This window comes from Macrobrachium nipponense, chromosome 16 (genome assembly GCF_015104395.2).
Source record: "Macrobrachium nipponense isolate FS-2020 chromosome 16, ASM1510439v2, whole genome shotgun sequence".
NCBI lineage: Eukaryota > Metazoa > Arthropoda > Malacostraca > Decapoda > Palaemonidae > Macrobrachium > Macrobrachium nipponense.
The window spans coordinates 75,087,996-75,114,745 of record NC_087209.1 but is presented as its reverse complement, the minus strand read 5'-3'; the positions used below and the strand labels follow the sequence as shown (position 1 = coordinate 75,114,745).

General features: G+C 36.8%; 1 protein-coding gene across 2 annotated transcripts; it reads left to right on the top strand.

The window, feature by feature from the left end:
* The first annotated feature begins 705 nt into the window (after nt 1-705).
* LOC135195816 (ADP-ribosylation factor 6) lies at nt 706-23,020 on the top strand. 2 transcript variants are annotated; one of them, XM_064222304.1, is made up of 4 exons: nt 706-913; nt 9,793-9,989; nt 20,019-20,217; nt 20,441-23,020. In XM_064222304.1, the coding sequence occupies exons 2-4, from the start codon at nt 9,804-9,806 to the stop codon at nt 20,581-20,583; spliced, it is 528 nt and encodes a 175-aa protein (XP_064078374.1). In that variant the 5' UTR covers nt 706-913; nt 9,793-9,803; the 3' UTR covers nt 20,584-23,020. The 2 variants fall into 2 exon arrangements, with proteins under 2 accessions (XP_064078374.1, XP_064078373.1); XM_064222303.1 differs by having other exon boundaries at nt 709-1,177.
* The last annotated feature ends 3,730 nt before the right edge of the window (nt 23,021-26,750 follow it).

Below are 26,750 nucleotides of genomic sequence, written 5' to 3'. Positions count from 1 at the left end.
GGTGCATGGGAACAATTTTCAGCCACTTCTAGCTCCGAGTTGTATCTGACTATTGACGGATGGAAATCTAGGATTATGTTCTTGCATAGAAATGTGAAAGAAATAACTTATGTCGAAGAGAAAGTTGAAGAAATGCTGAAACGAGGCGTTGTCTTGAAAGGTCAATTACTGGAGCCGAGTACTCGAGCGGGAAATGGGAACAGGTGTTCCTTCTGTCACCCACAAGGGCAATAGGGTCAAGGACTAGGGATAAAAGCTAAGGTGTCATTCATTAGAGACCTTCGAAGGTGATTAGACCCATCCCGTTGCCCCAGACCTGTGACCTCTTGCCCATGGGCATTGAACATGAGTCATTAGCTAAACGACTGTGACAGCCCTTTCGGTAAGAGGAATGAAGGATGATATCACCACTTCGGTATTTCCAAAGCAAATTTACTGACGTTGCACAATATTACGGCAACTTCTTCCGTCGCCACGCTGTCTGTCGGGGCATCCACGACATCTTCGGTAAAATAAAGGAGGCTTCCATAGCGAGGGAATGCCGTTAAATGCGAAAAAGGAAAGAAGGAGGCGGTGGAGGAGGAGGTGACAGGTGATAGTGGTGGTCGTAGCCGTAGCAGCGGCTGTGGTGGTGGTACCACCGGTGTGGGGGTAGGGGTATCATTGTGGGGTAGGGAGGGGCAGGGGAAGGGGGAGTAGAGAGGAGTGAATGGTTGGTTGTGCATCGTGTTCGTCTTTTGACCCGGTTAGTGGCGACGAGCGGAAGGATATATTATACGTCAAATTTCCAACGGTTCTCCTTCGTCAGGAGTGTCGCCACGTCCCTACAATTCGCATTGCCCTCCAGGGATGCCCGAGGAGTGCCCCTAGACCCTGAAACGAGGAGCGTGAGAGGGAAATCGCCCAGCTTAGGGTCGGGGAACTACTTTGTTTATGATTTAACTTTTGGGAGGAGGAGGAGTAGAGTGAGTGAGAGAGAGAGAGTGAGAAGGAGAGAGAGAGAGAGAGAGAGAGAGAGAGAGAGGCCCCTCCAACCGCTCTGACACCAACGGGATGATGATGATGATGAGGAAGAAGTCGAAAGGAGACTAAATATCGCCGAGACATCCAATTCCACCGCCGGATTTCGGACATTTTTCCCTAACTCTCCCCTATAAATCATCTGCTACATGTTAAGGTAAGGCTTCGAAGCCTGTCTCTCTCTCTCTCTCTCTTTCCCACTCTCTCTCTCTCTCTCTATTTCTCGCTGTCGGCTTTCGCTTTCCCTTGTCATTGATCCTTTTTGGGCGAAATTTCTTTGATTTAAAAAGGGGGGACCAGCAGGGGGGGCTCGGTTTCGTCAGGGGGTTTCGAATCCTGCTGGGGGTTGCCCCTTGGGCGTTATACAGCTTTCGTTTTAGACTTTCCCTGTGGTGGGTGTCTGGGCGGACAGATTGTTATACCTACTAGTAGGGGCACACTGTCGTTATTCTCCTCCTCCCCCATAATTTACCTTAGCCCCCAGTTAAGTCTCGAGTGGGCGTAGGCCTATGCACTAGGCGTAGGTCTGCACTTGTTCAGTTTTTAAGTCTAGGGATCGGTTTATAGTTTTCGAGCCTATAGGCCTCTTATGCACCAGGCTAGCTAGCCTATACCTACCTATTTCAGTATTGAATGGGCCTACCTAAGTCTGTGGACTAGGCTAGTATAGCTAGTTGTTCTAAGTAGGTCTATGCACCTGGCCTTCATTCAGTTTTGAAAGGGTGTAGGCCTACTCGCTAGTTTTAAGGGTGTAGGTGTACTCTTTAGTCTTGTTTTGAAAGGATGTAGGATTCTCGCTCGTTTTCAAAGGGTGGTAGGGTTTTGAATGGGTCTGTAGGCCTACTCGCTAGTTTTGAAAGTGTAGGACTACTCGCTAGTTTTGAAAGGGTGTAGGCCTACTCATTAGTTTTGAAAGGATGTAGGACTCGCGCTCGTTTTCAAAGAGTGTAGGGTTTTAAATGGGTGTAGGCCTACTCGCTAGTCTACTAGTTTTGGAAGGGTGTAGGCCAACTCACTAGTTTCGAAAGGGTGTAGGCCTACTCTAGTATAGGTTTGAAAGGGTGTAGGCCAGCTCACTAGATTTAAAAGGGTGTAGGCTTACTCACTCGTTTTGAAAGGGGTTTGGCCAACTCACTAGCTTAGTTTTGAAAGGGTGTAGGCCTGCTCGCTCGTCTAATTTTGATAGGGTTGTAGACTTACTCATTAGTCTAGCCTTTGAAAGGGTGTAGGAGCCCATACCCTATTTAGTCTAGTTTTGAAAGTGTGTTAAGGCCAACTCTCACGTTTTGAAAGGCGTCGGCTTACTCACTCGTTTTGAAAGGGGTTTGGCCAACTCACTAGCTTAGTTTTGAAAGGGTGTAGGCCTGCTCGCTCGTCTAATTTTGAAAGGGTGTAGACTTACTCATTAGTCTGGTTTTGAAAGGGTGTAGGCCTACTCAGTCTAGTTTTAAAAGTGTGTAGGCCTACTCACTCATTTTGAAAGGGTGTAGGCCTACTCACTCGTATCGAAAGGGTGTAGGCCAACTCACTCATTTTCAAAGGGTGTAGGCCTACTCACTAGTTCAGTTTTGAAAGAGTGTTAGCCTTTGTACGTATTTGAGCAGTTTTCAATGTGCTTAGGGTTTTAACGATCAAGGATAATTAGGACACATAATCTATAGGATTGCTATGCTTAGCGTCAATCTGTAGGCTAGCTAGGCCTAGCTTCATTTGTAGACCCTTAGGTTAGACCTACCTCAGGGTTGTAGGCTTTGGTTCAGTTTAGTGCGTGGTTCTTAAGGTAAACCTATTATAATGTAGACCAAACTTACGTTAAGATTATCGTTATCAACAGTGCAAGTGAATCTAGTTTGGGAATAACTGGAGAATACTGTTGCGGCCTGGTTTCTGCTGTTTGGCGTCTTCATTTATAGCGTTTAGCTTGTGTTTTTGTGTTTGATTTTACCTTAGTTGTAGCATAGGCCGTGTTTGTTGAAAAGACTTTAGGCAGGTTTGCCTAGTTACTCAAATTTGTTAGGTAAATCTAAGGAAGAGTGATGCTTGAAGATGTTTGTTTTTAATGAAATTTTTTGAACAAAGAATATTGAGAAGTTTACTGTTTGTTATCTCACCAATAAACCCATTTCAGTTTTCAGAAAAAAGATTTCGTTAAACGATATTGCCCTTCCTTAAAATGATAAATTTCTAACGCATTGCAAATTTTTAACCAGCCATCATATAGGTATGATATGTTATGAATTAAAATTGCTTGGGATAATTTTGCAGCCACTCCCATTTTTTCTCTTCTCCCATGTGCAGTAGGTTATTCTGGGTGCATTATACTTAGTTTTCATGTTTAATTTCATGTTTCAATTTTATTTTTATTGCTGGAAATTTATTTTTAGTTTTGGGGATGGGTCTGCCAGGAAAGTATGAAGCAGAATACAGACAAAAGTGTTTTGTTACAGATAAAGACCAGAATGTTTCATTCTCTCAAAGAAACAATAGGAAGGAATATTTATCGGGTTAAAACCATTTTGTGTATTTCTGAAGAAATGTTATCAGTGTAAACAGGATTAGGTAAACCAGTTTGTATTTAAAATTACTCTGATAAGCCTACAATAGCTTAACAGAGTAATTTGAGATTATTTGCTAGGCCTATACTATATTTAGCATAGTCCACTAGTGAGGTGTTATACTGGTTGGTTGTTTAGACAAATTTACTGAAGTGAAATAGTAAAAAGGTTATTTTTGCAAGTGGTTGCATTTAATGGTTTTCACCAATGAGCTGGTAGCTTTTAGTCTTATTAGGTTTTGCATATACGTACTGGCATTAGCAGTTTTTGAGCTGCTCACGAATGTATACAAACTGTATGATTTACTATATATGAAATTGCCCCAAGTTTCCATTTGGAAATGCTTTATGAATTGGTTGGTCTTCCGTATTGAGTGGTTAGGTCTTGAGATTCCCTTGTATATTTGATAATCTCATATCGTATATTATCGTATATTCTTAAGTCTTGAAGCAACCTCATGAATAGCCTAATTACCTTGAGGTTTAATAATCTTCATCTGAATTCCATTGGCCTTTAAATTGTTTTGTATGAGTTTGATGTTTGTCTTGTCTTAAAAACTAGGAGTGACGTTGTTCGACATGCCTGAAAACAAGGGTTCATTGCTGTTTAAAGCATTGTGTAGGCTGTTCTGGTCTTGCTTCAAGAATAACCCAGTAGCAGTGATTGTAGCAATGTGTATGGATTTTTCATTTTTTAATTTTTTTTTTGTGGTATCTGCTCTGTACTAGATTATAAACATGGGTATGTGTAATTCTTAATTTTAAACATGGGTATATGTAATTCTTAATTTTATTTATAGAGCATCGTTAAGTAAAACATTCAGCACTAGAACAGCTAGTTGCATGCTTATTTGTTGTTTTAAGTATTTTCTTGTATCCATTTCATTGACTATTGATCCGTACTTAGTTTATTTTAGTATTTGTTTATGCCTTCTTATATCTTGAACATTTTGTTTCGTTAATATATATGCACTACTTTACTTAGGTTATTGTTTGAAGCAGTTAATTTACACAAGATTTTGTCTCGGTTGCCTTAGTGTTATTTTTATTTTAACTCGGACAGATGTAAGGAGTGTGTTTATATAGCCCAATGCACTTAAGGGAACTGAGTGTTGAAATATTTTAGGTAAGCAATATTTTTTCCTTCCCACGACAAAAAGTTGCACAAGTCATTTCAGACATTGCTAGCATACATACTTTTTTTGTGTCGGCTACTGTCATTAAAATGAAAATTGATCCACAAAAAATTGTTGCATCAGTTTTCTTAGAGTAGCAGTGGCCAATGAATTTAATGTCAAAAAGTGCTATTGATGTTGAAATGCTCATTTTAATTAATGCAGAAATACTTCACAAGCCCTGACTTTTTTGTTTTTAGTACGCTTGATATCTTTAGTATGTAATATAAAATAAAACATTTAAGTGTGGTTTGGCAAGATTTAATGTATATATCTTATGAAACTACCTGTTTATCAAATGCTGGTTTAGCTGTGAGTGCACCCTCTGTTTTTGCCGTATTTTTCTTTTTGGTTGCTTGGAATCACATGCTGTTTGACAAAATCCATTTAGAACTGAAGAACAAGTAATATTATGACATGGTTTCCTGCTTCAGTTTACAACTTTTGTAGATAACCCAGTGATAGCTGATTGCCAGATTCTGTAACCAGCATTGTTTATGTCAAAAGAAGTTCTGACAGGCTCCTAAAGATTTTCAATAGTTGAGTGTATAAAGCTGATTACTTAGCCTTAAGAGCCCAGTAGTTTAGGTTAAGCAGAAGCATTTTCTCAAGGTTAGTTTTCACTAAATTATGGATTAGATCCATTTTTCTTTGTTATATGTATCTATAATTGCCCAGTTTGTTTTTGAAACTATCTTGAAACATTTTAATAAATAGTTATTTCTCATTGAAGTAAGAAACTAGAAGTTTTATAATGTTTGTTCTTTTCTCTGAGAACATGGAAGCAGCTGTTTAAAATATAGATGTTCGAAGACATAGTTTTAAAATGACTAATATATTAACTAACATTGGATTTTATATGCATAATAATTATAAATTTTATTTTCAGCCCAAGGCCACATACATGGAATATACAAAGAATAGACAATAACGTACACAATCGAGATCTATAAGATAACATGATAAAAAAAAATTATTAATCAGCTATATCCAGTCTTGCTGAGTATAAAAGATGTCAATCAAAATAATGGTAATAACTGTAATAACATTGTGGATAGTTATAAAAAGAAAAAATTAAAGATTTTATATAACATATAGAGTAGATTGTATATAATTAAATTCCAGCTAGGAACCTTAGGTGTTCACAGTAGTCAGGCCCAGAAGGCAAAGTAGAAAAATTGAATGTAGCAAAACTTTACTGATAATAATGATAGCATGCAGTAATGAAAAAGGGAAAATAACAGTTATAATAATCGTAGCAATATAATAATAATGACAGATTCTGTGGATGACACTGCAAAAACAGAGATTAAGTCATTTAAGGAACACTCCTCATTTTCCCATCTTCCGCACAATTTAGATGATCTTCTTGCCTCGCTACTTAAGATGCTATGTATGAGCAAATTACTGCTGTTTAGTAGTTGGGTGATCAGACTGGACATTGTTTGCCTTACAGGGATTTTTAAATTGTCCAGGTGGTTTTCTGTGAACATCTGTGTGGCGGAGTGGTAGCGAGGAGTGTTGGTGAGGCTTCTCAAAATGTCATTGTGAACAACAATGATACGTCTCATGGTCTCTCGGGTGTAGTTCGTCTACAGGGAGAACCCATAGATACTGTAGCAATATGAGTGGAAGAGCAGCAGTTTCAAGTCTTGGTGATAGAAGACAAACCTCCTTGCAATCATGTTGCCAGTCGCACATAGTTTATGACACCTCTGTTCTATGTCTGCTGTATCTTTTAGGTCGTCCGTGATAATGTGACCCAAGTACGGTAATTCATGCACAAATTCCAGCCGATGATTTCTGAGGAAAATTTGTAGTTCTGCAATATAATTAAGTGATCTCAGGAGCAGCAACATGCACTGGGTCTTGTTTTTGTTGTATAGGATATAAAATTCCTCTGCATATTGGCAGCATGTGTTAATGAGTTGTTGGAGACCTTGCACTGATGGGAAATCAGAACCATATCGTTGGCATAAGAGAAGTTGTTTATAGTCGTTTCATTAACAGTAGTACATCTTAATGTAATGTTGAGCCATAACTGTTGTCCCACAATTGTCATGGATTGGGCACTTACAGAAGTAAAGCATATTCCAACTAGTTTCATTAGTTTTTATGACATTAACACGTATTTTTTATGTGTGTTAATATTACTTTGAAAAATTTTGATACTCGGTTTAATTTGTGCATGACCATTGTTTTAGAATTTGAAACTTTTTATATAAGCCAGCATAGTCTAGAGCATGGCCAGAGAAAAAAAAATTTAAATTCCTGTCCTTCCTGATAACTAATACGAATAATAAATATGAAGACAAACATTTGCACTTGGAAGCCTGTTACTGTACTATGAATATACTTGCTGTACAGTAATTCCATGCTGTATGAATGGCTTTACGTACTGTATATCCGAAGTAATGTTATGGTATGATTTATTTTCTAAATGTTTCACTTTTACAAAATGTAATTGTTTATTATTAGTGTAATATTAGTTTAGGGAAAATAGGGTACACAAAGAGGAAAAGAATAAGAGAGTAAAATAACAGAATAGAGGGTTGCGTGAAACAAGCGGAGGTGTTTATCTGGCTAACGGCAATTAAAAAAAATGCATTGGTTACTTTACGATAAAGCTCTTGATTTAACCCTTGACCTGCCAGCAGAAGCCAAACTTCCGGCGACGACAATAACCCAAACAAGTGATGTGCATATTGTGCTAGCGGCAATTAAAAATGCATTTAGCGGTTCTGCGATAAAGCTCTGGAATAACCTTTGACCTGGCCCGGAAGCCATACGCTTCCAGCGAGGTCGTCATTCGTGCCCACCAAAGGAGGAGTTTAAATTAATTACTGTCCAAAAATGGGACGTCATCATTAGTCACCAACCAATAAGGAAAACCAGAAGGCGGTGACAGAAAAGACCGCTTACTAAGAAGGAGGAGACATTTCTGTGAAGAAATGTTGACAGAAGAAGCAGAGGAGGAGAGAATCCAAACAACACTCAGAGGGTGCGGTTGTGTGCATTACCAGCCGTAGGTAGCAAAGGCTTCAGACATCGACACGTCGTCATATTATGCTTCCCCTTAAATAGACGATAGTAGAGCTGTACAACCCTCGATACATGTACGTACTAACCAAACTTGTGTTTAAAAGTGTATGTATAGTTTGTGTTAAATGAAGCCAGAGAAATTACGCTGTCTTTATAGCCTCCTGAGACTAAAGAATCCAGAGTATCGGCAGTGGTAATATACAGGCAGTCCCCGGGTTACGACGGGTTCGGCTTACAACGTTGCGAGGTTAAGGCGCTTTTCAATTATATTCATCAGAAATTATTTCCAGGGTTACGACACCTACAACGCTCATCTGGCACAAGAAATATGACACCAAAAATGCAAAATAATCAATATTTGAAGGTTTTTTCTATTTTTTTTAATGAAAAATTCAATAAGAATGCAGTTTACATAGTTTGGAATGAACCCAAAGCATTAAAAGTAAGGTTTTCATAGGATTTTTGACGATGTTCTGGCTTATGACGATTTTCGGCTTACAACGAGTCTCAAGAACAGAACCCCCGTTGTAACCAGGGGACTGCCTGTAGTTTTATTCTTGTTACAAGTGTAATGCCTTTTATTACTTTTCTTTTATTTCTTTGTTTTTGTCTTTTAATAGTATATTGTAGATACTCTTGTTTCTTGTAGCCTCAGGGGGCTAGAAAGACATAGCGCAGTTTCTCTTGCTTTATTTAATTAACACAAACTATATCTATGTACACTTTTAGACATACAAGATTGGTTAGTATTGAGGGTTGTACGGCTCTACTATTGTTTACTTGAGGCAAAATGTCGTAATATGACGACGTGTCGATGTTTGAAGCCTTCCCTACCCACGGCTGGTAAGGCGCACAAACCGCACCCACCCTCTGAATGCTGTTGGACTTTTCTTCCTCTTCTGTCAACATTTCTTCAAAGAAATGTCTCCTCCTTAGTATGCAGTTTTTTCTGTCGCTGCTTTCTGGTATTCTTCATTGGTTGGTGACTAATGACGACGTCCCATATTTGGGCGGTAATTAATTTAAACACCACTTCTGCTGGGCGTGATGAATGACGTTGCTGGAGGTGTCTGGCTTCCGCTACAGGTCAAGGGTTATTTTAGAGATTTGTCACAGAGCCGCCAAATGCATTTTCTAATTGCTGCCACCACGATAAACACATCACTTGTTTGGGTTCTTGTTTCCATGTCGCCAAACTTGTGCTATGCTATATTTTATTTTAATTATACATCTGGAAGTTTTTCTTGTTTTTCATTAAAATTCACCCACAATTATTTGATTTTATTTTGATTTCACATTTCTTGTAAAAGTCACCTGTTGATTTGTAGTGGGTTGTTAACAATAATGCACACAGAATGGCCTGTTTTGTTTACCTAATATGGTATGTATTGTATTACTGCAATAATAGTACATGTCTAAGTAATGATTTTGCCTCGGTACTTAGGAACTAGTTATATGCAGCGTTATTGAGCAATGCATAGTTTCAAAGATTTACCAGTTCATTATTCAATTGCAGTTCCTTGAGAATTGATATTCAGTTTACTGTTATCTCAAAATACTGGAATATTCGGTGATTTGCATACAGTCGACCCCCGCTGTTGGGGGACTTCCCTCCTATTCGCAGATTTTTCCACGGACTATGTAAACCCATTATTTGTGGAGAATTTGCGTATTCGCAGTATTTTTCACTGAGAATTATTAACAAATCATTGTATTGTCATATAATTTTCATGGCTAAATGCACTTTTTGATAAAACTATTAAAATACTTGGATATAAGCATTTAGGTTTTTTTTATAATTATCAAAATAGGCAGTTCTTAGCATTTTTAGAAGGGTCTTAAGTATGTGTGGATTTTAGCTATTTGCAGTGAATCTGGTACTCATCCCCTGTGAATACAGGGGGTCTGCTGTAGTTATTAAACAATATTTTTTACAATAAACTATTTTTTTTTTATTTAGAAATTTAACCAGGTTTGAATTTTGACTTTTTATCTTGACAGGGTGAGGCAGAATGGGCAAATTATTGAGCAAGATCTTTGGCAATAAGGAGATACGAATTTTGATGTTGGGGCTTGATGCGGCAGGAAAGACAACAATTCTATACAAGTTAAAACTGGGTCATTCCGTAACCACGATACCGACAGTTGGATTTAATGTAGAGACTGTTGCATACAAGAATGTCAAATTTAATGTTTGGGTAAGTTTATGTTTTATATTGATTTTGTACAAAAGTATGTGAATGTGGTTTGTGCTGTATATCAGTAAGTAAAAGTTCGTTACCTGCTATCCTATCACTGTAAACACTAATTATTCTGTACTGAACCTTCTTCTGAAAGTCTTGTATGTTGAGCTCTGCCATTTTAGTTATGGTTACAAGTCAACACACATTGTCATAGGTATTTGGAAACTTTAATACCTACATACTTGTTTGTTTCTAATTTTTTAAGGCTTTGGGCCATGTCACATATTAGTATTTATTCCAGTCTGAAAAGTATTTTCATCAGAGATGGAGGATTTTAGATATGTAGGTCTTAGAAGCCTCATTCTTGAGGCAAATGGCAAAGTACATGGAACCTCGGTTTTCGTACATAATCCGTTCCAGAACCTCCCACGAAATCTGAAACGTATAAAAACCGAAACAATAATTCCCAGAAGGAATAATGCAGTGAATTAATGTATTCCGGACCCTCAAAAATATATTTTAGTAATACATGTTATAGGGAATAAACACAGTTTTTCATAAATCAGTAAGAAATATAAATGACTAATGAAGTGAGTACATGAACATTTAACATCACTCTTACCTGTTAGTGTATGGAAGATGGAGAGGAGGGGAGAGGGAGGAGGAGAGGTAATTGTTTGGAAGGGGAATCTCCCTCCAGAAGGACTTCAGGCATCAAGGACTGATATGGGGTTACATACTTCTTTGTTTTTTACTGGCACACTCTGAGGTTACTTCCCCTCTTCGTTTTTTACTGGCACTATCTGAGGTTACTTCCCCTCTACGTTTTTTACTGGTGCTAGGACCAGCTTGAGAGTTACTAGACCCCTGTCACAGAACAAAACTGTCCAGACACGAGTTTCTGGCGTTTCTTTAAATATTGCCTGAAGTTTAACACAGCATTGTCATTAAAAATGTTGGAGACATGGATTACAACATTGTTAGGCTGATAATTCTCCACAAAATGTGTACATCATTCCACTTTGCAAACGTGTCCTTAAGCCCTGAAGTACGCACATTATGTATGCCCATTTGTTTTCAGAATTTTTCAAACCAGCCTCTGCTGGCCATAAATGGACTAACAGCAGCACTTGTTGTAAGCATTTTCTCAGAGATTGGCATGTAACTTCCTCCAATACTTTGCTACGAGTTCTTTCTTAAATTTTATGGTGTTTCTTGCCTTTTCTTGCACCTACTTCTTGGGTTACACCGTGATGGATGAGAAAATAATAACTATAAGAGTGTACGCCCCAGAGTTCGGATTTGAGTGCCTATGTTTCTGGTTCTATCTTGGGATATCACTGGACGTACGCTCGTTTGTGGGACAAACCAGTTCAGTAGAGACTAGTCATCTTCAGTGGCCTGTTATTACCATAGAAACCATCCTTTGGGATAGCATCTTGTTCGCTCTCTTCATTAGGAAATAAGGATATCTGCCTCCAGTCATTCTTTTTCTCTATCGAAGCGAAGAAGAATTAGGTGGGCGTTCTATCACCAGTAGCCTACGAATATACGTGTATTTTCTTGCAGCAGGTGTTTGTTATCAATTGTACTGTTTGAGTGATAGTTGCACATTGGTAAGCTAGCCCTAGTGTGTGACCAATACAAATAATACCTTATTGTAACCATAGTTGCTCATAATAACCTGAAACTTAGGACAGCCTTTCGTGCCCCCCAGAAGTTTCTGATTGGGACTTTAAGACGTCGAGCGGTTTTGTTTGGCGACAATACCACAGGTTGGACATTATCACTAAACAAGAAGATTGCTGTCCATCATGTTTTGATTAACTTGCAGTTGCTCGAGTGTATCTGTTGTGCACTTGATAGCTATATAAGACGAATGGAGTCTAGTTGGGTGCCTTGCTGCTCACTGAGATCTTGTTCGTCCTAGTTTGTTTTTCCTCTGTCGACCGTTAACACCTAGCTCAAATCTCTGCCCAACCATTACAGATGAATGTCTCTGGTTGGCTTTAGATTCTTGCTTATGGTTCCTGTTTTGAACTCCTCAATTACCATTGTGAGAATCATCAGACAGAGTTATGTCTCATTAGATTCAGCATTGTCTTTCTATTTACCCTCTATGGGCTACTCTATGAGCAAGAGCCCGTGCTGGCTTGTATAAGGCCAGTGTAATCTCAAACAACTGTTTACCCCACGGTACAACAGAAGTCTCAAAGTCTTCAGTTTCGTCGCAATTAATGCATGGACCACTGTGATTATTCAGAATGATTGGTCAGACAAATACAGCACTTTTTTGTCTTATATTCTCTCTTAATTCGAAAGTGTTCAACTAGTAGTTGTTAACCACGATTTAGAGTGAACATAGAAGACTTAGCCTCCCTGGTAGCTCTGCTTCCAGGGTAAACAGAAGAGATACTCCCTGAATCAACCTTCGCAGTGACAAGAAGCAGTTCGCCAAGCAGTACATTCCTGTTTGTTTACACAGCTAAAGACTTCTAGCCTTTATTGCCACAGGGATCAGAGGACAATCCATACCCTAGGAATTTACAGTAAGAACTCTTCTCTTCCTCTGTCTAAATGTGTGGTCTTCCATTTATATGGGCTTCATGTTTGAGACAGACACAGTGTTGTGGAGTGTCTTTTGGCCTTGTTGGGAGTAAAGCTAATTATATAAGAATAGCCTCTTCCTCCTGAGATTTCAGTCATTTGTTGTTCTTTAAGCCCTTTCTGCTATTGATCTACTGGAGACACAATTGATCTTTGCTTATCATATTTTTCTTTTTTGTGTGTTTCACCTGCCTCTCATTTTTCATGCTCTTTGTCGTCTTTAATGCTTTAGCTGACTGATTGTGGTAAACTTTAATTCTTTCACCATAATTCAACCTTACTGTCATCAGCATTTAGTATGAAGTTGTTAGAACAAATTAATGTATAGGTATAGACAAAGCTGTTAATATATGGTGTTTCATTGACTCCATTGACTGTTAAACCATCTTCATCTGCCTGCTCACACTAAATCCTTGTGTATTTCTGGTGATAGAAGTTCACTCCCGACGTGGTTCGGAAGTCACGTAAAGCCGTTGGTCCCGTTGCTGAATAACCACTGGTTTCATGCAACATAAAAACACCATACCAACAAACAAACAAACAAAATAAATCCTTGTTAGTTCTTCCTCAAAATGCATCTGTTTGTTCTTATACTGTTTCTTTGGCTATAGGCGAGTCTCTTCCTTCTGCCTTTTGATATTTTTCTTAACAATTCTGTAGTTCCAGAATCTTCTGTTATTTCCATGCTAGATGTTATTCTAGGTGCTTTATTTTCCAAGGTGTGTAGTCTGGGAATGCTCGTAAGTCTGTTAAGTCACTTTGGACAGGGGAGAGGCGTCGCTGTCACTCCTCTTCCCTCCTACCCCAACCTTTCCCATTTTCTTTCATGCCTCGTGGTGCTTTGTCTTTTGCTCAGCCAACTTGGTTTGACTTGGATGAGCCGCTTCAGATTGTGTTTCCCTCAGCCTCCCCATTTATCAAGTCTGATTCTGGGCAGGTAGTCAATTGCTGTTGTCCCCAACTCCTTCTATGGCAGAAGAAGAGTTTGAATCAGAGAAATCTCCTTTGGTTTTAAGCATTGGCTGGAGCATTGTGCTTGCCTTTATCCTTATGTAGTGGATGAAAGAGGCCCTGTAGAGAATAGGTCTCATGTTCAAGCATGACCATTTTGCCACCCATTAAGTATTTAAGGAAACCCAAGCGCAATTAGAGTGGGGTTGTGTAAGTTTTCCCATGCCATGGCACAAACTTTTAAGTATTACAGCTTTTCTTTTGTCTTCCTATTGTTTTTTTTTTTTTTAAGTCAAGAGCTGCTCTTAAGAATTGGGTGCTAAACCATCTTTGGTCAAAGATTCTATTTTCTTTGCCAGTGGGATTCCTTTGAAGAAATGTAATCTTGTGACTGACAAAGTGCTTGGGAATGCTGGGATAGAATTTTTTGTTTAGGTGTCTGCTTAGATTGTTTAAGTTTTCTTTTACTGAACATTTGCTTAATATGATTGCCTCTTCTCTATGCCAGGTTTAGAGAGTTTTGTTGTTTCAGGTTAAAGTATTGTGGTGCCAGCTTAGAGTTTTGTGGTGCTAGCATAAAATGTTTATGGCACTAGCAGGACTTTTAGTTCGGAGGAGTCTTTTGAGTTTTTTACTTCTGTGATCAAGGCCATTTATAATGCTGTAGGTGAATGTTTTCATGCTCCAGTGTGTTGTGGTCAAGGCCATTTATGTGATGCAGTAGGTGAATGTTTTCATGCTCCTATGTGTTGTCAAGGTTTCTCCTTTACATCTGGTGGCAGTTGTTTTGATTTCACCTTCGGGACACCATTTAAGTTTGACTGTTTGAGGTGTTAAGGGAGGATATATTGGTGCAGAATAATAGAGGATTTCTTGGTTTATCTCTCAGGGGTGAAAAGGCCTAACTTTTTTTTCTTTAGGGCCCTTGTATGTTGTTCTCTCATGGTCTTTTTATACTTTTGGAATCTGTTTAGCTTTCTGGTTCCAGTAGCTGGCCAATTGCAGGCCTTCTGGCATGTTTGGAGAGACTTAAGAACAGAGATTTGGGTAGTGGAGGTACTGAAGGAGTTATAATTCCTTATAAGTTCTCCACCAGCATTGTCTCCTCTGTACCTTGTCTAGCAGGTGTATCCTGTTCTTCAGTAGGATGTTGTAATTAAGAGAAGGCAATGGAGCAGATGTTGATATTCACCAGGATTTTATTAATTTTATCCTAGTGCCATAAACACCCGGCAATTGGTGCCCAGTGTGGGAATTATCAAGACAACAACTTTGTCTCTCCATTTGTCATGTTTTTTTCCCAACACGGTTATAGCGACTTTCCAGAAGAACAATTAGATGATTTGGTGGACATGCAGGATGTATTTTCCACATACCAATACAGTAGATCCTTAGTTGAGGAAGTTCCTTCGATGTTTATTTGCAGAGACAGTATTCATGTTCAAGAAGTTTTGTTTGTTCATGTATAGCACCTCAAGCATTCATGAGGAATTTGTTGCCCACAGAGGGATGGTGTCGTCTTTTAGGAGCAAGAACTCTTTTTCTAAGTAACTGGTTCAAGTTGGCCAACTCTGTTGATAGTCTGAAGTCCAAGGATCTGTTGCTTTGTGTGCCTCAGTCTCTGTGCATCATGATTTTCAGTAAACATCCCTAACTTCTGCTCGGTCAGTTCCCTATCGGGGGAATAGGGTAGACACATTTTCAAGCTTTTCTGTAGGTAGAAGAGTTGATACTTTTTTTTTTTTTTTCCTCTTATCTTTTCAAAGATTTGAGTCCTTTAAGGAAGCAGTGCTTCAGTGGCGTGGTTGGTTTGGTGTTTGCTTCTCACCTTGGTGGTCGTGGGTTCGATTCTCGGCCATTCCATTGAGGAGTGAGAGATGAGTATTTCTGGTGATAAAAGTTCACTTGACGTGGTTAAGAAGTCACGTAAAGCCGTTGGTCCCGTTGCTGAATAACCACTGGTTCCATGCAACGTAAAAACACCATACAAACCAAACCATTTAAGGAAGCTTCCTTCAATGTAATGGCTTTCTTTGTTAGGACACATGGTCTCGCTGGAGAATGTCAGAATAATCAGGCACAATTACAGTGTGGTCTTGGCATAACAGATTTGCAACTTACAGCAAATGTTCATCAATCTTCAAGTAATCAAGGACAGTCATTGTCACCAGTTTTTGTAGGAGGTGGAAGGGTTGCCAAAACTGCCAGGCAACAATTTTATTGTTAAGCCTCCATTCAGATTTTTGCTTTTATTTTTCTCTTCCGTCTCATAACTCAGAGTTAAGACAGGTGTTGTGACACTGACTTATAATATACTACCATGGAATGGTCAACATTACACCCAGCAAACCTCACAGTTGTGTTAGGGTGGTGGAAAGACTTTTGGAGATTCGTGGTGGGTTTATCCATAAGAACTCGAGCTTAGCTATCTTAAAGGGTTTCTAGAACCCAGACATATGGTCAGAAGCTAAATCAAAGTAGAAGGATGTCTTCTTTGGGCAGAAAAGAACAAAATAGTATTTGTTCTCTAGTTTATCCCAGGGAAGGACAATTTTTTGGGGATTGAAGGTTGAGGGAGGACAAGTTCTGGCCATGGAGTTGTCATCATATCCACAAGTACGTATGCCAGTAGCTGTGGAATTTGGGAACGACCAGCCTTCTACTACGTAGTCCTTTCAGGGCCCTCAGGTTTAAGTGGTGTCCTGTGTTTCTTCAAGTTTGACTTAATTCAGATGCATTTACTATCCATTTGTCAAGGCTAAGAAAAGTATTGAATGAATTTTAGAGTGCTGCACAGGAATTGCTCAAGGACTCCTGTAGAGCCTGAGTAGCCTCAGAGGGAATGATTTTTGGACTTTCTAACTCTCTCGGTAGATTTCTCTCGTACTCTTCCTTTTAACCCTTAAGGGACAGGCTATTAGTATACTATCATGCACAACCCCAGACTGGGCAAACTTTAAGGTTGGCCAATTTAAGAAAAAAAAAAATTATCAATGCAAAGAGGAAGATACGCAAATGCACTTGGTGCATTTGCGTATCTTCTACACTTGGTGTAGAAAAAATATTCAAAAAAATTATAAATTCTTAACTAATTGCACTTTCAGGTGTTTTAAGATTGTGTAATACATACAAGCTGGAAAGTGAATCATTCCAAGATAGTAAAGGCTTATTATAACCATTAGTTACATTACAAAAAGTACTTGGTGTTAAGGGGGCCGGCCGGAACCCCTATATATGGTGGTATAGGGCGAAACATGCAAAGTCATGAAAAAATTCATGGAGCTTCATATGGCAATTGAGAATACGCATACGAAATATTTCGTCAAAATTTCTCTTACTTTCGTAGTTACAGGGTAATTAGTTATCGTAACTCAATAAGCCTAAAACATTGATCCGTACAAGAAAATGCAATATTTCTTCTATTATCATAAATTTTGATAATTATTGTCAAAGAAATTGGGAGAAATGGCATCTGTAGACATTCCCCGAGTCGAGAAGGAGACTTCAGGCTCAAGCTACCAAGTCCAGTCCTGATTTAGTGCGATCACAGACTTCAAGTAGTCTACACGTTCTATTTCACCTCTGCCATTCGCCCGCTTTTACGTATGTTTATGTATGTTTCGGCAAGAATTTCATCATGCCAATGAGGAAAAGACAAGGAAAACATCTCGCTAACATACAGACGAAGAAAAACCGCTCAAGTATTATTACAGAATATCATAATATATGTGTAGTTAGTGAAGAGAGAGGGGAGGGTTGCTTAGTAACGCCCCCGTCTTGCTTGACAGCACACGTCACACTATGCCCAAGGCTACGATCTTTGATCAAAGAGTTCTTCATTCATGATAAATAACAAAGTTTTGGTTTTTCAATACCCAAAATGGAATATGAAATTCATAATAATCATGATTTATTAAATTGTCTTTGTAAAAAAAAAAAAAGAGTACGCCTTCGAGTTTCACCTCTTGTCATTCTCTTCCATTTTACGTTTGTTTATCTTTGTTTCGGGCAAGAATTTCATCATGCCAAAAAGGAAAATACAAGGAAAACATCTCGCTAACATACCGAAGAAGAAAATTCGCTGTAATAAGCCGAGTTAGTGAAGGGGAAAGAGAGAATTGCGTAGGAAGGAGTGCCCCATCTTGCCTCAAGCAGTGCCCCAGGCTGCGATATATGAGCAATGGGATCATCATTTATGATTAAATTATGATAAATAAAATAGTTTTGGTTTATTAATACACAAAAAAGAAATCTACATTCATAATAATCATTATTTATTAACATTGTCTTTATAGAAATACGAAGGAAAACTTTGAACGCCCGTATCTCAAAACTATACTTATTGACCTTCAAAATCTATTTTCTCACTTAGTTTTAAAGCTATAACATTGGAATTTGGTATATAACTCAGAAAGACATTGTAGAACAATCAAATCAAGCCCTTTTTTCCAATTTTTGTTTCGTATTTTTTTTATAAATTTTTTTCTCCTGATTTATAGGGTTTATTTTTTGTTTTTTCAACCATATTGAAAAATTCATATCTAGCAAAAAAATGACTTTTAGAAAAAAAAAACACTTCATTCGATTGGAGGTCTACATGAGGTCTATATATGGTAGTAATCCCAGGTCTTAATATTAAATATCAAGGGAGGAGTAGAATTTTGAAAAACTTGTTATTTTCGGGATAAATCGCCCTGGCGTCACAAAACCGAAGGTCAGAGGCGAAAATCATATGCTGTTTGGAGATGTCCCAAGTCACCTTATTAAGTGGTATGAATATCAAAGTCCTGTCCTTAAAAAAGGGCATTAGCCGGCCGGCCCCCTTAAAGGTGTCCTGTTTGATTAATTATTTTTTTATTAGCCAAATTTGTACCTACTATTTCCAGATCAAATAGACCTGTTTCTATATCCTTTTATCATCTTGCCTCTAATAGCACTTGACGCAAAGGACATCTGTGAAATTCCACCACTCTTCTCTTTTCCGGGTCTGTGTGTCGCCTAACTACCATACTTGTAATCTCCAGCCTTCATTCTCATAGTTTTTATCCAAGTTGGTCAGAATCATAAAAACACTTCTGGTGCCTACAGGAACCCAGCTGACACTTATATATTGTTCTCCCAGGATTGTGTGAAGGACATGTCCAAGCCATCTCCTTATCCCTTTCATCATTATCTCATCTACATATGGAACTTCATAATTTCCCTAATGGTATCAATCCTCATTTGATCTTGCCATCTGACTCCTTGTACTTATCTTAAGCTTTACTTTCAAATTGGCAAAATCTTTTAGATCTAATTTCATTGTCTACCAAGAGTCATGTCTGTATTGTAATATACTGTAGATAGTACTAGATTTGTTTATAATGTTTTTTTAATAACTTCAGTTTTGATTTCCTGATGTAATTCAGCCTGCATATTGTATGATATTCCTTCTTTAATCTTTCACTAAAATTCCTACTTAGGGAGCCTGTACTGGCTAATACGTATTATTGCTAAATATAGTGTACGAAATATTCAGCTTCATCATTTTTCCATCTGTTGTTTCATCCTTTTCATACTCTCTCCTCAGTACTAATGTTTTTCTTAGATTTATTTAGTTCCATCTCTAGATGTGATTCATTCTGTTAAAGTTTTGTAAATCTGTGGTATTTTACAGATTAAAATAGCATCATCTGCACTTTCTAAGTCTGCCACCTTTCTATTGTTATTCTGGTCTGAACCTTCTTTTCCATCCCAAACCACTTTTTTCATTATAAAATCTGTGAGCAGCATGAAGGGTCGGAACATCCATAAGGGGTGGTTCTTGGTTAAATAATTACCTGGACAAGTGATAAATAAAAATAGAAAGTAGGCCAAGTCAGAAAATTGGAGAAAACATGTTACAAGGCTTTATCATTATGAAGGAAAAACCTGGCATAAAACCGAGAAGAGTGAGAAGCTTGAATTGCTGAAAAAAAAATCCCATTGGCAAATTTTATATGTATATATATTTTGCAAATGAATTTACAATATATTTACATCAATAGTGTTAAATGTATCATTTTTTTTTATATATATACTGTTACCTTTAGCATGTGTGTGTGTATTTACTGTACATGTATCTACTGTGTAATTACAAAATTTTATGTAGAAGCATGATTAGGCCTAGTTGTGAACAAATCCTTTAGAAAAACCCTGTGAGAGTTAGGGTTTTCAGTGTTGTTGGGCTAAATTGTGGTCCAGTAATATTTGTCATTGAGTGAATATTGGATATCCTAAAGTAGGCAAGTGTAAAAGTCATGAAGTCCAAACATTTTGGTAATACTATATGTTCATAGTACATTACATATTATATATCTCTGAGTTTGTCTGTTGAATTTAGAACTTTAACTTCAGGCATTTAGCTTTTTAAGCTAAATAATGAAGTAAAAATGGTGCAGAGAAAATTTAGGGAATTGTGGAGGAAATATGTATTTTTAACTTTAGCTTTTATTTATTTTAAATCAGGATGTTGGAGGACAAGACAAAATTCGCCCTCTATGGAGGCATTATTACACCGGAACCCAAGGTCTCATTTTTGTAGTGGATTGTGCTGATCGAGATCGTGTTGACGAAGCAAGGCAAGAATTGCATCGCATTATCAATGACCGGGAAATGAGAGATGCTATTATTCTTGTATTTGCTAATAAACAGGATTTACCTGATGGTAAGTGTTCAAATTATTATGTAACTTTGTTGGACATATTTCTTTTATGAAATGGTAGTACTGGATGTTTAATCATTTATTAGAAAATAAACCTTTTTCATTGCTATGGACTTCTATTATTCTTTTGAAGTGTACCTCACAAGTTCATGGCCTTTTGCCTTGTTCCACAAGGATGCACTATGTACGTCTTATCAATTATAATAGAGTGCATTTTCTTTTCCAGCTATGAAACCTCACGAAATACAAGAAAAATTAGGATTAACAAGAATTCGTGACCGAAACTGGTATGTTCAACCGTGTTGTGCAACAACAGGTGATGGACTATACGAGGGTTTAACGTGGCTGACCAGCAACCACAAATCATGATGATTTAGTGGAATGCTTGGCTCTTAGCTTCATTAGTCAACTCGGCAGAGAGAGATGGCGCCTCGTAATGTGGTTGAGAAGTTTGCTGGAATTGGGACGTATTTTAAAGTGTTGACTTTGTGTGTACGTAAATATCTCGCACATCGTGGAAAGTGTAACAGGCTGTTCTTGAAAGTTTATTGAAATGTTTTGATTAAGCATGGTGTTGTGAGACTTGAAAATGTGATATGTAAATGAACTCCTTGTCTAATAGTTGCAGTGGTCACTGAAAACCGGGAAACAAATCATGCCCGAGTGGATCTCCTCGCCAGTTAATGAAGAACTAATGACCTGATAACAGTATAGCTGTAGGGTGCCATCTCCGCCTGCCAAGCATCATTTATAAATCTTGTAAAATATTGGTGAACATATATTTTTGATTAGTTGGATATTGTTTACAAAAACTTACCAAATGGATATATTTAGATGATCTCCTTTTGTTTTTATCCAGCTGGGATAAATTTCTTTATTTTTTATTTTGAAAATCTGTTGTTGATGTAGATATGTTCAAAGGTTAATCTTTCTGAATAATGTTTAAGACAATTTTTTTTTTTACAATGGTGCATCCATAAACCTTTTTATTATTACAGAGTAGGTTTGGATTTCATGTAGGCAAGCTTTAGATTCCATTATTGGTCATATTTTCACTCGTTCTTCCCGGGCACAAAGACACAAAACTTGAGCACTGCACTTATAGTTTTTAATGTTGTACATAGAATTCATATGGTGCTCTCCAGATCTTGCAGGAGAGCAGCTCAAGGTACCCTGTTGTTAGATTTAAAAATAACAAAGCTAAGACAGAGTCCGTTAGAAGGACTCTTCAATGATAAGTCATATGTCCGATATGTCAGGGGTCAGTCATTTTTGACAGTGTATAGTTCCACCTATTGTATTTATTGTCTCAAGTTGCGAACATAAGTAGCTTTATGGGAATAGTTAATTTTATACACTTGAGAGTAGTATGAATTATGTAGTCATTATGATGTATATATTGACAGTAATGATATGCAAGTAGTTGGTGCATGTGATGCTTCATTGTAAAAATTTGGCTTGCAGTTACTTTGAAAATTACATTTCATTCTAAGTTTTATTTTGTTACGGTTACATATCTGCGTTCTTTTATTTTTGTGATAGGGTTTTGTGATAGTTATCAACAGGGCTTTCGCTGAGTTCATTCTTTGGAATTCTAAGAACTGACTTGCTCCTAGAAAATTTCCTTACAGTTTTATTAGCAACTTGTAGGGTCAAGCTTAGAAGGTACAGTGAGGTTCGTGCATCTGTAATTGCCAGCATTGTCATGCTTAGTTGCAAGGTTATCAAGAAGCCTAATGGCATATTGCCATTTTCTATGCCGGTCACAATGTATAGTCCCATACTATGAGGATAATTTCAGTATTAGTTTATGCTAACCTATGGATAACAAATAAACAGAAACATGTTTATCTTATATCTTTTTCTAATATGTTTTGTTGTTAAGCATGGCACTTTGTCGATTGACTGAATGAAGTGTTTTGAAACTTGTGGAACCTTTTAACCGATCTTTAACGACAATTGTTCCGCTTAAGAGAGCACCTCCCACACTGCCATTAACATTTTTAATGTTTCTTGGGGTTTTATTTTTCCACATTTATGTTTAATACTATATAGTACTTGAAAAAATTTCAGAAGTTAATTTGTTAAGCTCCTGACTTGTTGAAGTTATTGATCCAGCACTGTCTTTGGTGTATATTTTTTGAGTGCATTAAAGTATTTTATTAATGCTGTGTCATTTTCTTATTAGATCATTTGTAAATTATTTGAATTCGATGTAAATTTCATTATGAAAATGCTTAAGTTTAGATTTATGAGTGATTTTTTTTTTTTTTTGTCTGGAAAGTGATTGAATCTTGTTAGGTATTGCATGACAGATATTACCTGCATTAATATTTTTTTCGGTTATTAATTTGTAGCATGTCACATGTGGATTGCTTAGTCCATGACAAAACTCATTAGTAGTTATTTTCCCATTCCGATGAAAGGACAGTTGTTTTTTTCTCTGTTCTTTATTTTGTGGGGATTAGAATCACTTGCACATGTTATTTGAATTTATTGTAATATATTAGCTTTAATGTAAATTATTTGTCTTCAGATTTTTATAATGTAAAGGGATTTTCCTCTTGGAAATTTAAACCGCAAAGCACATAAAATGCACTGTGAAGTTTTACACCTCATGAGCTGCTGCTTGTACATTACATGTGCTTACTTAATACATAGTTATAATTTGTAAAATAAAAGTTTATTGTCATTTTTTATCTGATGCCAGTGGATGTAATGTAAGAGGGGCAGCAAAGTGATCGGTACTTTAAACTGCCTAAAATTGTTTATTGTATATTGTATTTTGAGTAAAGTTATAACAAAATTCTGTTTTTCTTATTGAGCAGAGAAGTAAAAAGAACATTTAGATTTTTGAAAGGTAAAGACCAGAATATTTTCAGGTTTGACTTTTGTGTAATTGAAGTTGCATTTAAAATTAAATTGATATCAAGTGGAACGGGTGAGTCCACCAAACATCTCATTTATACTTTTTTTGTTGTTGTACTAATACAGTACTCTAAACATAGTGTAATTGTATTTTCTATTTGATATCCTGTCTATTTTGGAACAAAAAGTTTTAAAACTGAAACCTTTTTAAAGATGTTCTTTTCTTTTGAAGACCTTAAGTATTCCTTTAGTTACCCTTCAGAGCGCAACCCCTGCTGCTTGAGCGTAAATGTCCAAAATAAATTTGGTTCTGTAAGGAAATTGCTGATTGACTAAAAAGTTACCAAAAATCAGATTGATGAAAAGTATATAAAGATTCTGGAGTTAAAAGGCATTTGAATAGAGTTCCTCTTCTAGGAATTACATATGTGGAGAGAGGGAAAGGATGAATAAGAAAAGTTAGCAAAGATTTTTGAATCTCTAGATTACTGTTGTAGCAAGAGAGTGAAACTCTCAGCTCTGATATGTTGTTCTGGACTTTTGACAGGTTGAGGTATCCTGTGTATCTGGATTTGCAATTTTGATTATTACGGAGTCAAGTATAAGTATCTGAACAAACTGAATGACATTTGGTGGTCTTGTTAAGCATTTTGTTAAGATTTTACTGCCTGGTCTTGTCTAATTGCCAGCTGTGTAACAGAAGTATTAAACTATCCCTAATAATTTTTAAGTACATTAATATAAATTGAAGTAAAAGAACTGACAGTTTTTGGATGTGGCAACTTTTTCTAAATTTATGATAAATCCTAGATACTTTAAGTTGAAGATATGTTTTATCTTTGGGTTGAAGTGTATTTCTTGAATTAAAAATAATTCATTAAAGTTCTAGATCTTCCATATATACAATTTTCATTACTAAAATTTCAGATTTTTTCTTCAATCAAATTAGAAAGTGGCATGTGTGATGATAATCATTAAGTAATTCTGAAGATCAAAGTGAAACTGGAACTTAGTATGCAACAGAATGATAGAGTAAAGGATAATGGAGGAAGCAGACCATAAAATCCATAGGTTGATTAGTGTAACATTGCACCTTTGATTTAGTTGATGTGTTAGAGGCTGGAAAGTGAATCAAGGTAGGCTGAGCAATAAATGAAAATGGGAGGTGATGAATCAGTGAATAGGCAGATAAGGAGGTGGTGGGATCTCATTTGGTGGGAAGGGTGTTGGTAAAGATGAGCAGATAGCATAGGTGACATATACTGGATGGTTGAGTAGAAAGTATTGTATGTTACATTGAAGAAAATTAATAAAACTTTAATAAATCCTTAAAAGGAAGGTCTAGACATCAGAAGTAAACAATGAAGAGTACAATGATACTGTCCATACTTCTACTTTGAGGGACACTTATTTTCAAAGTCCAGAATACTTGAAGAATACAGTGTTTGATTTGCATCTGATATAGTTTTGACTAATCCTGCATGAGAAAAGTTGAAAAACTCCAGATTACCAGTTTATTAAATATTGAATACAACTTATAATGAGTGTATATTTCATTTGTGAAACTATGTGATGAACCAGCATTTCTGTTGCATGAAATACATTAGGAAAGATTTATGCAGTTAAGGTAAGCTAAAGACAAATGTTGAAAAAAAAATTTGAGCAATTTTATTCTTTGATGTGTACCAATTTGATTTTATACCTTCTGCCATTCTCAGACAGCAGCATTCAAACTCAAGTGAATTGATCAGGATTTTTTTATTTTTATTTTTTTTTACAGTAGTATGGAGAACAAAATGCACAAAACTACTCAAAAAGAGCCCATTTCTGCAAGAAACTTTTTAATGGATTTATCTCAGTGGTTGATAGCAAATGTGAAAATGATGTGTTGGCTCAACTATGAAAAATCATCAGTGGTCTGCACCAGGGTCTACTGTGGCTTCCACATTATAAAATCTAATTTTTGGGTGAGGTTGTGTATATTCCATGCAGGCCAAAATATGTTTGTTGGGAATCCTAAGTAATGTAAAAGAAGACCATTGAATTCAAATGGCTTACTAAGATATTGTTCAATAGGATCAAGTAATTTGACTCTGTGCATGGAATTTGGATTGTACCACAAGGCAAAATTGATGGTCCCCTCATATGTGTGTTATTTTATAAGGAGTTCCAGTATTCTACTCGGTAATGACTGATACTTGTAGTCTGGATAAATACTAGAAATTAGTATGTACAGTGAGCTTATGTTGCAAGAGCCATTATTAGGCTCGGAGGTCTGGATAAACGAATCCTTTATATATTATACATAATATTAAAAACCACTGTGTTGCCCTGGCCTAGGGAATATGACATCAGAGTAAACACAAATTTTATTTGATTGAGAATAGCATCTTCAAAGGCAGTAATTCAAGGATATTTTCAATATATAGTATCTTTATTAAGGGTGGGTGTCTTTTCCTTACCAAAGAAAAAAATGGAGCTAATTCTTTCCTCATTGAAGATACCTTTTAGATATACTTTTTATCTCTGTTCACACCATGTTGCAGAACTGTGGTGTAATAATTATCTTGACAGATGTAAATATACTGGTTTTGCTAAGCCTTTTCGCATAATAAAGAATCTTTAGAAGTAGGTCTCTGTATCTTGGTGATTTCTTCCTTGACAACATTTTCTTGTATTTTACTGTACTCTGCAGTACTTTTAGTATTTTAAACTGCAATTTCTCTCAATCTCTCTTCGTTTCATTTCACATTGTCATTGTGTTTTGTTGAAAGATGGCTAACAGGTTATAGTCAATTCAACTATGTCCTGTTTGTTATAAATAATTTGAATAAAGATAGTACTGTAATGATTCTGGAAATCTGTCATTATAGAACTTAAAGGTTGGACTAATAAATGTATTATATGTGTACCAAGAAGTGGAAACTGAACCTTGAATATATATAGCTGTCAAATTTTTCTCTTCAGTATTTGGTCACACTTGAAATCATGGAAAGATGGTATTGTATTTAGCCCAAATGACTGTATTGTTCTCCTCTCAATTTATTATGAATGAATGAGAAATGGCAACTAACTCAGATCGTGCTGTCAAGTCAATCTTAATATTATTTTTCAGGTCATTTAGAACATTAGTCTCCAGCTATAAATTTAACTCAGAAATCTGATGAAAACTACTGCACAGCCTCTTTCTCCTTTGTTAATAGCCACTGGTTGTTTGATTGCCCTGCAGGTCATCCTTCTGCTAATTGGTTGTCAGGTACGGTGTGTAAATATTATTCTACAAGTGATAATTGCCTACCTTTTTTTATTACTGATGAAATTAATAAGTCTATCGGCAGTCATTAACAGGACGAGCTTTATAAATATGGGAAAAATATGACATTAACCACTTTTGAAATTTTTTTATCACTGAGATGATGAATATTTTGAAGGTTATGAATTCATGACAGTACTATATCTTGATTATTAATTTTTGGAATATGTCATGCAGTCAGCAGCTGTCCTTGATGTGAGTGTTGTTGTACCATCTGAATCTGTGTTAATGATCTGTTATCATTCAGGTGAAGAATTTGAAACTTCTTTCTAAAATGGCAGTCGTCAGAGCACCTCCCATGCAGCAAGTACCTATTTGCTGGGCTATGTTTTTCATTTGCTTTTAATGCTGATCT

What these genes read in the sequence shown, in the direction of transcription:
- LOC135195816 (XM_064222304.1), top strand. Translation starts at nt 9,804, where the DNA reads ATGGGCAAATTATTGAGCAAGATCTTTGGCAATAAGGAGATACGAATT. An exon ending in ATGTCAAATTTAATGTTTGG is followed by an intron (nt 9,990 to 20,018) that starts GTAAGTTTATGT and finishes ATTTTAAATCAG; the next exon opens with GATGTTGGAGGACAAGACAA. An exon ending in TAAACAGGATTTACCTGATG is followed by an intron (nt 20,218 to 20,440) that starts GTAAGTGTTCAA and finishes TTTCTTTTCCAG; the next exon opens with CTATGAAACCTCACGAAATA.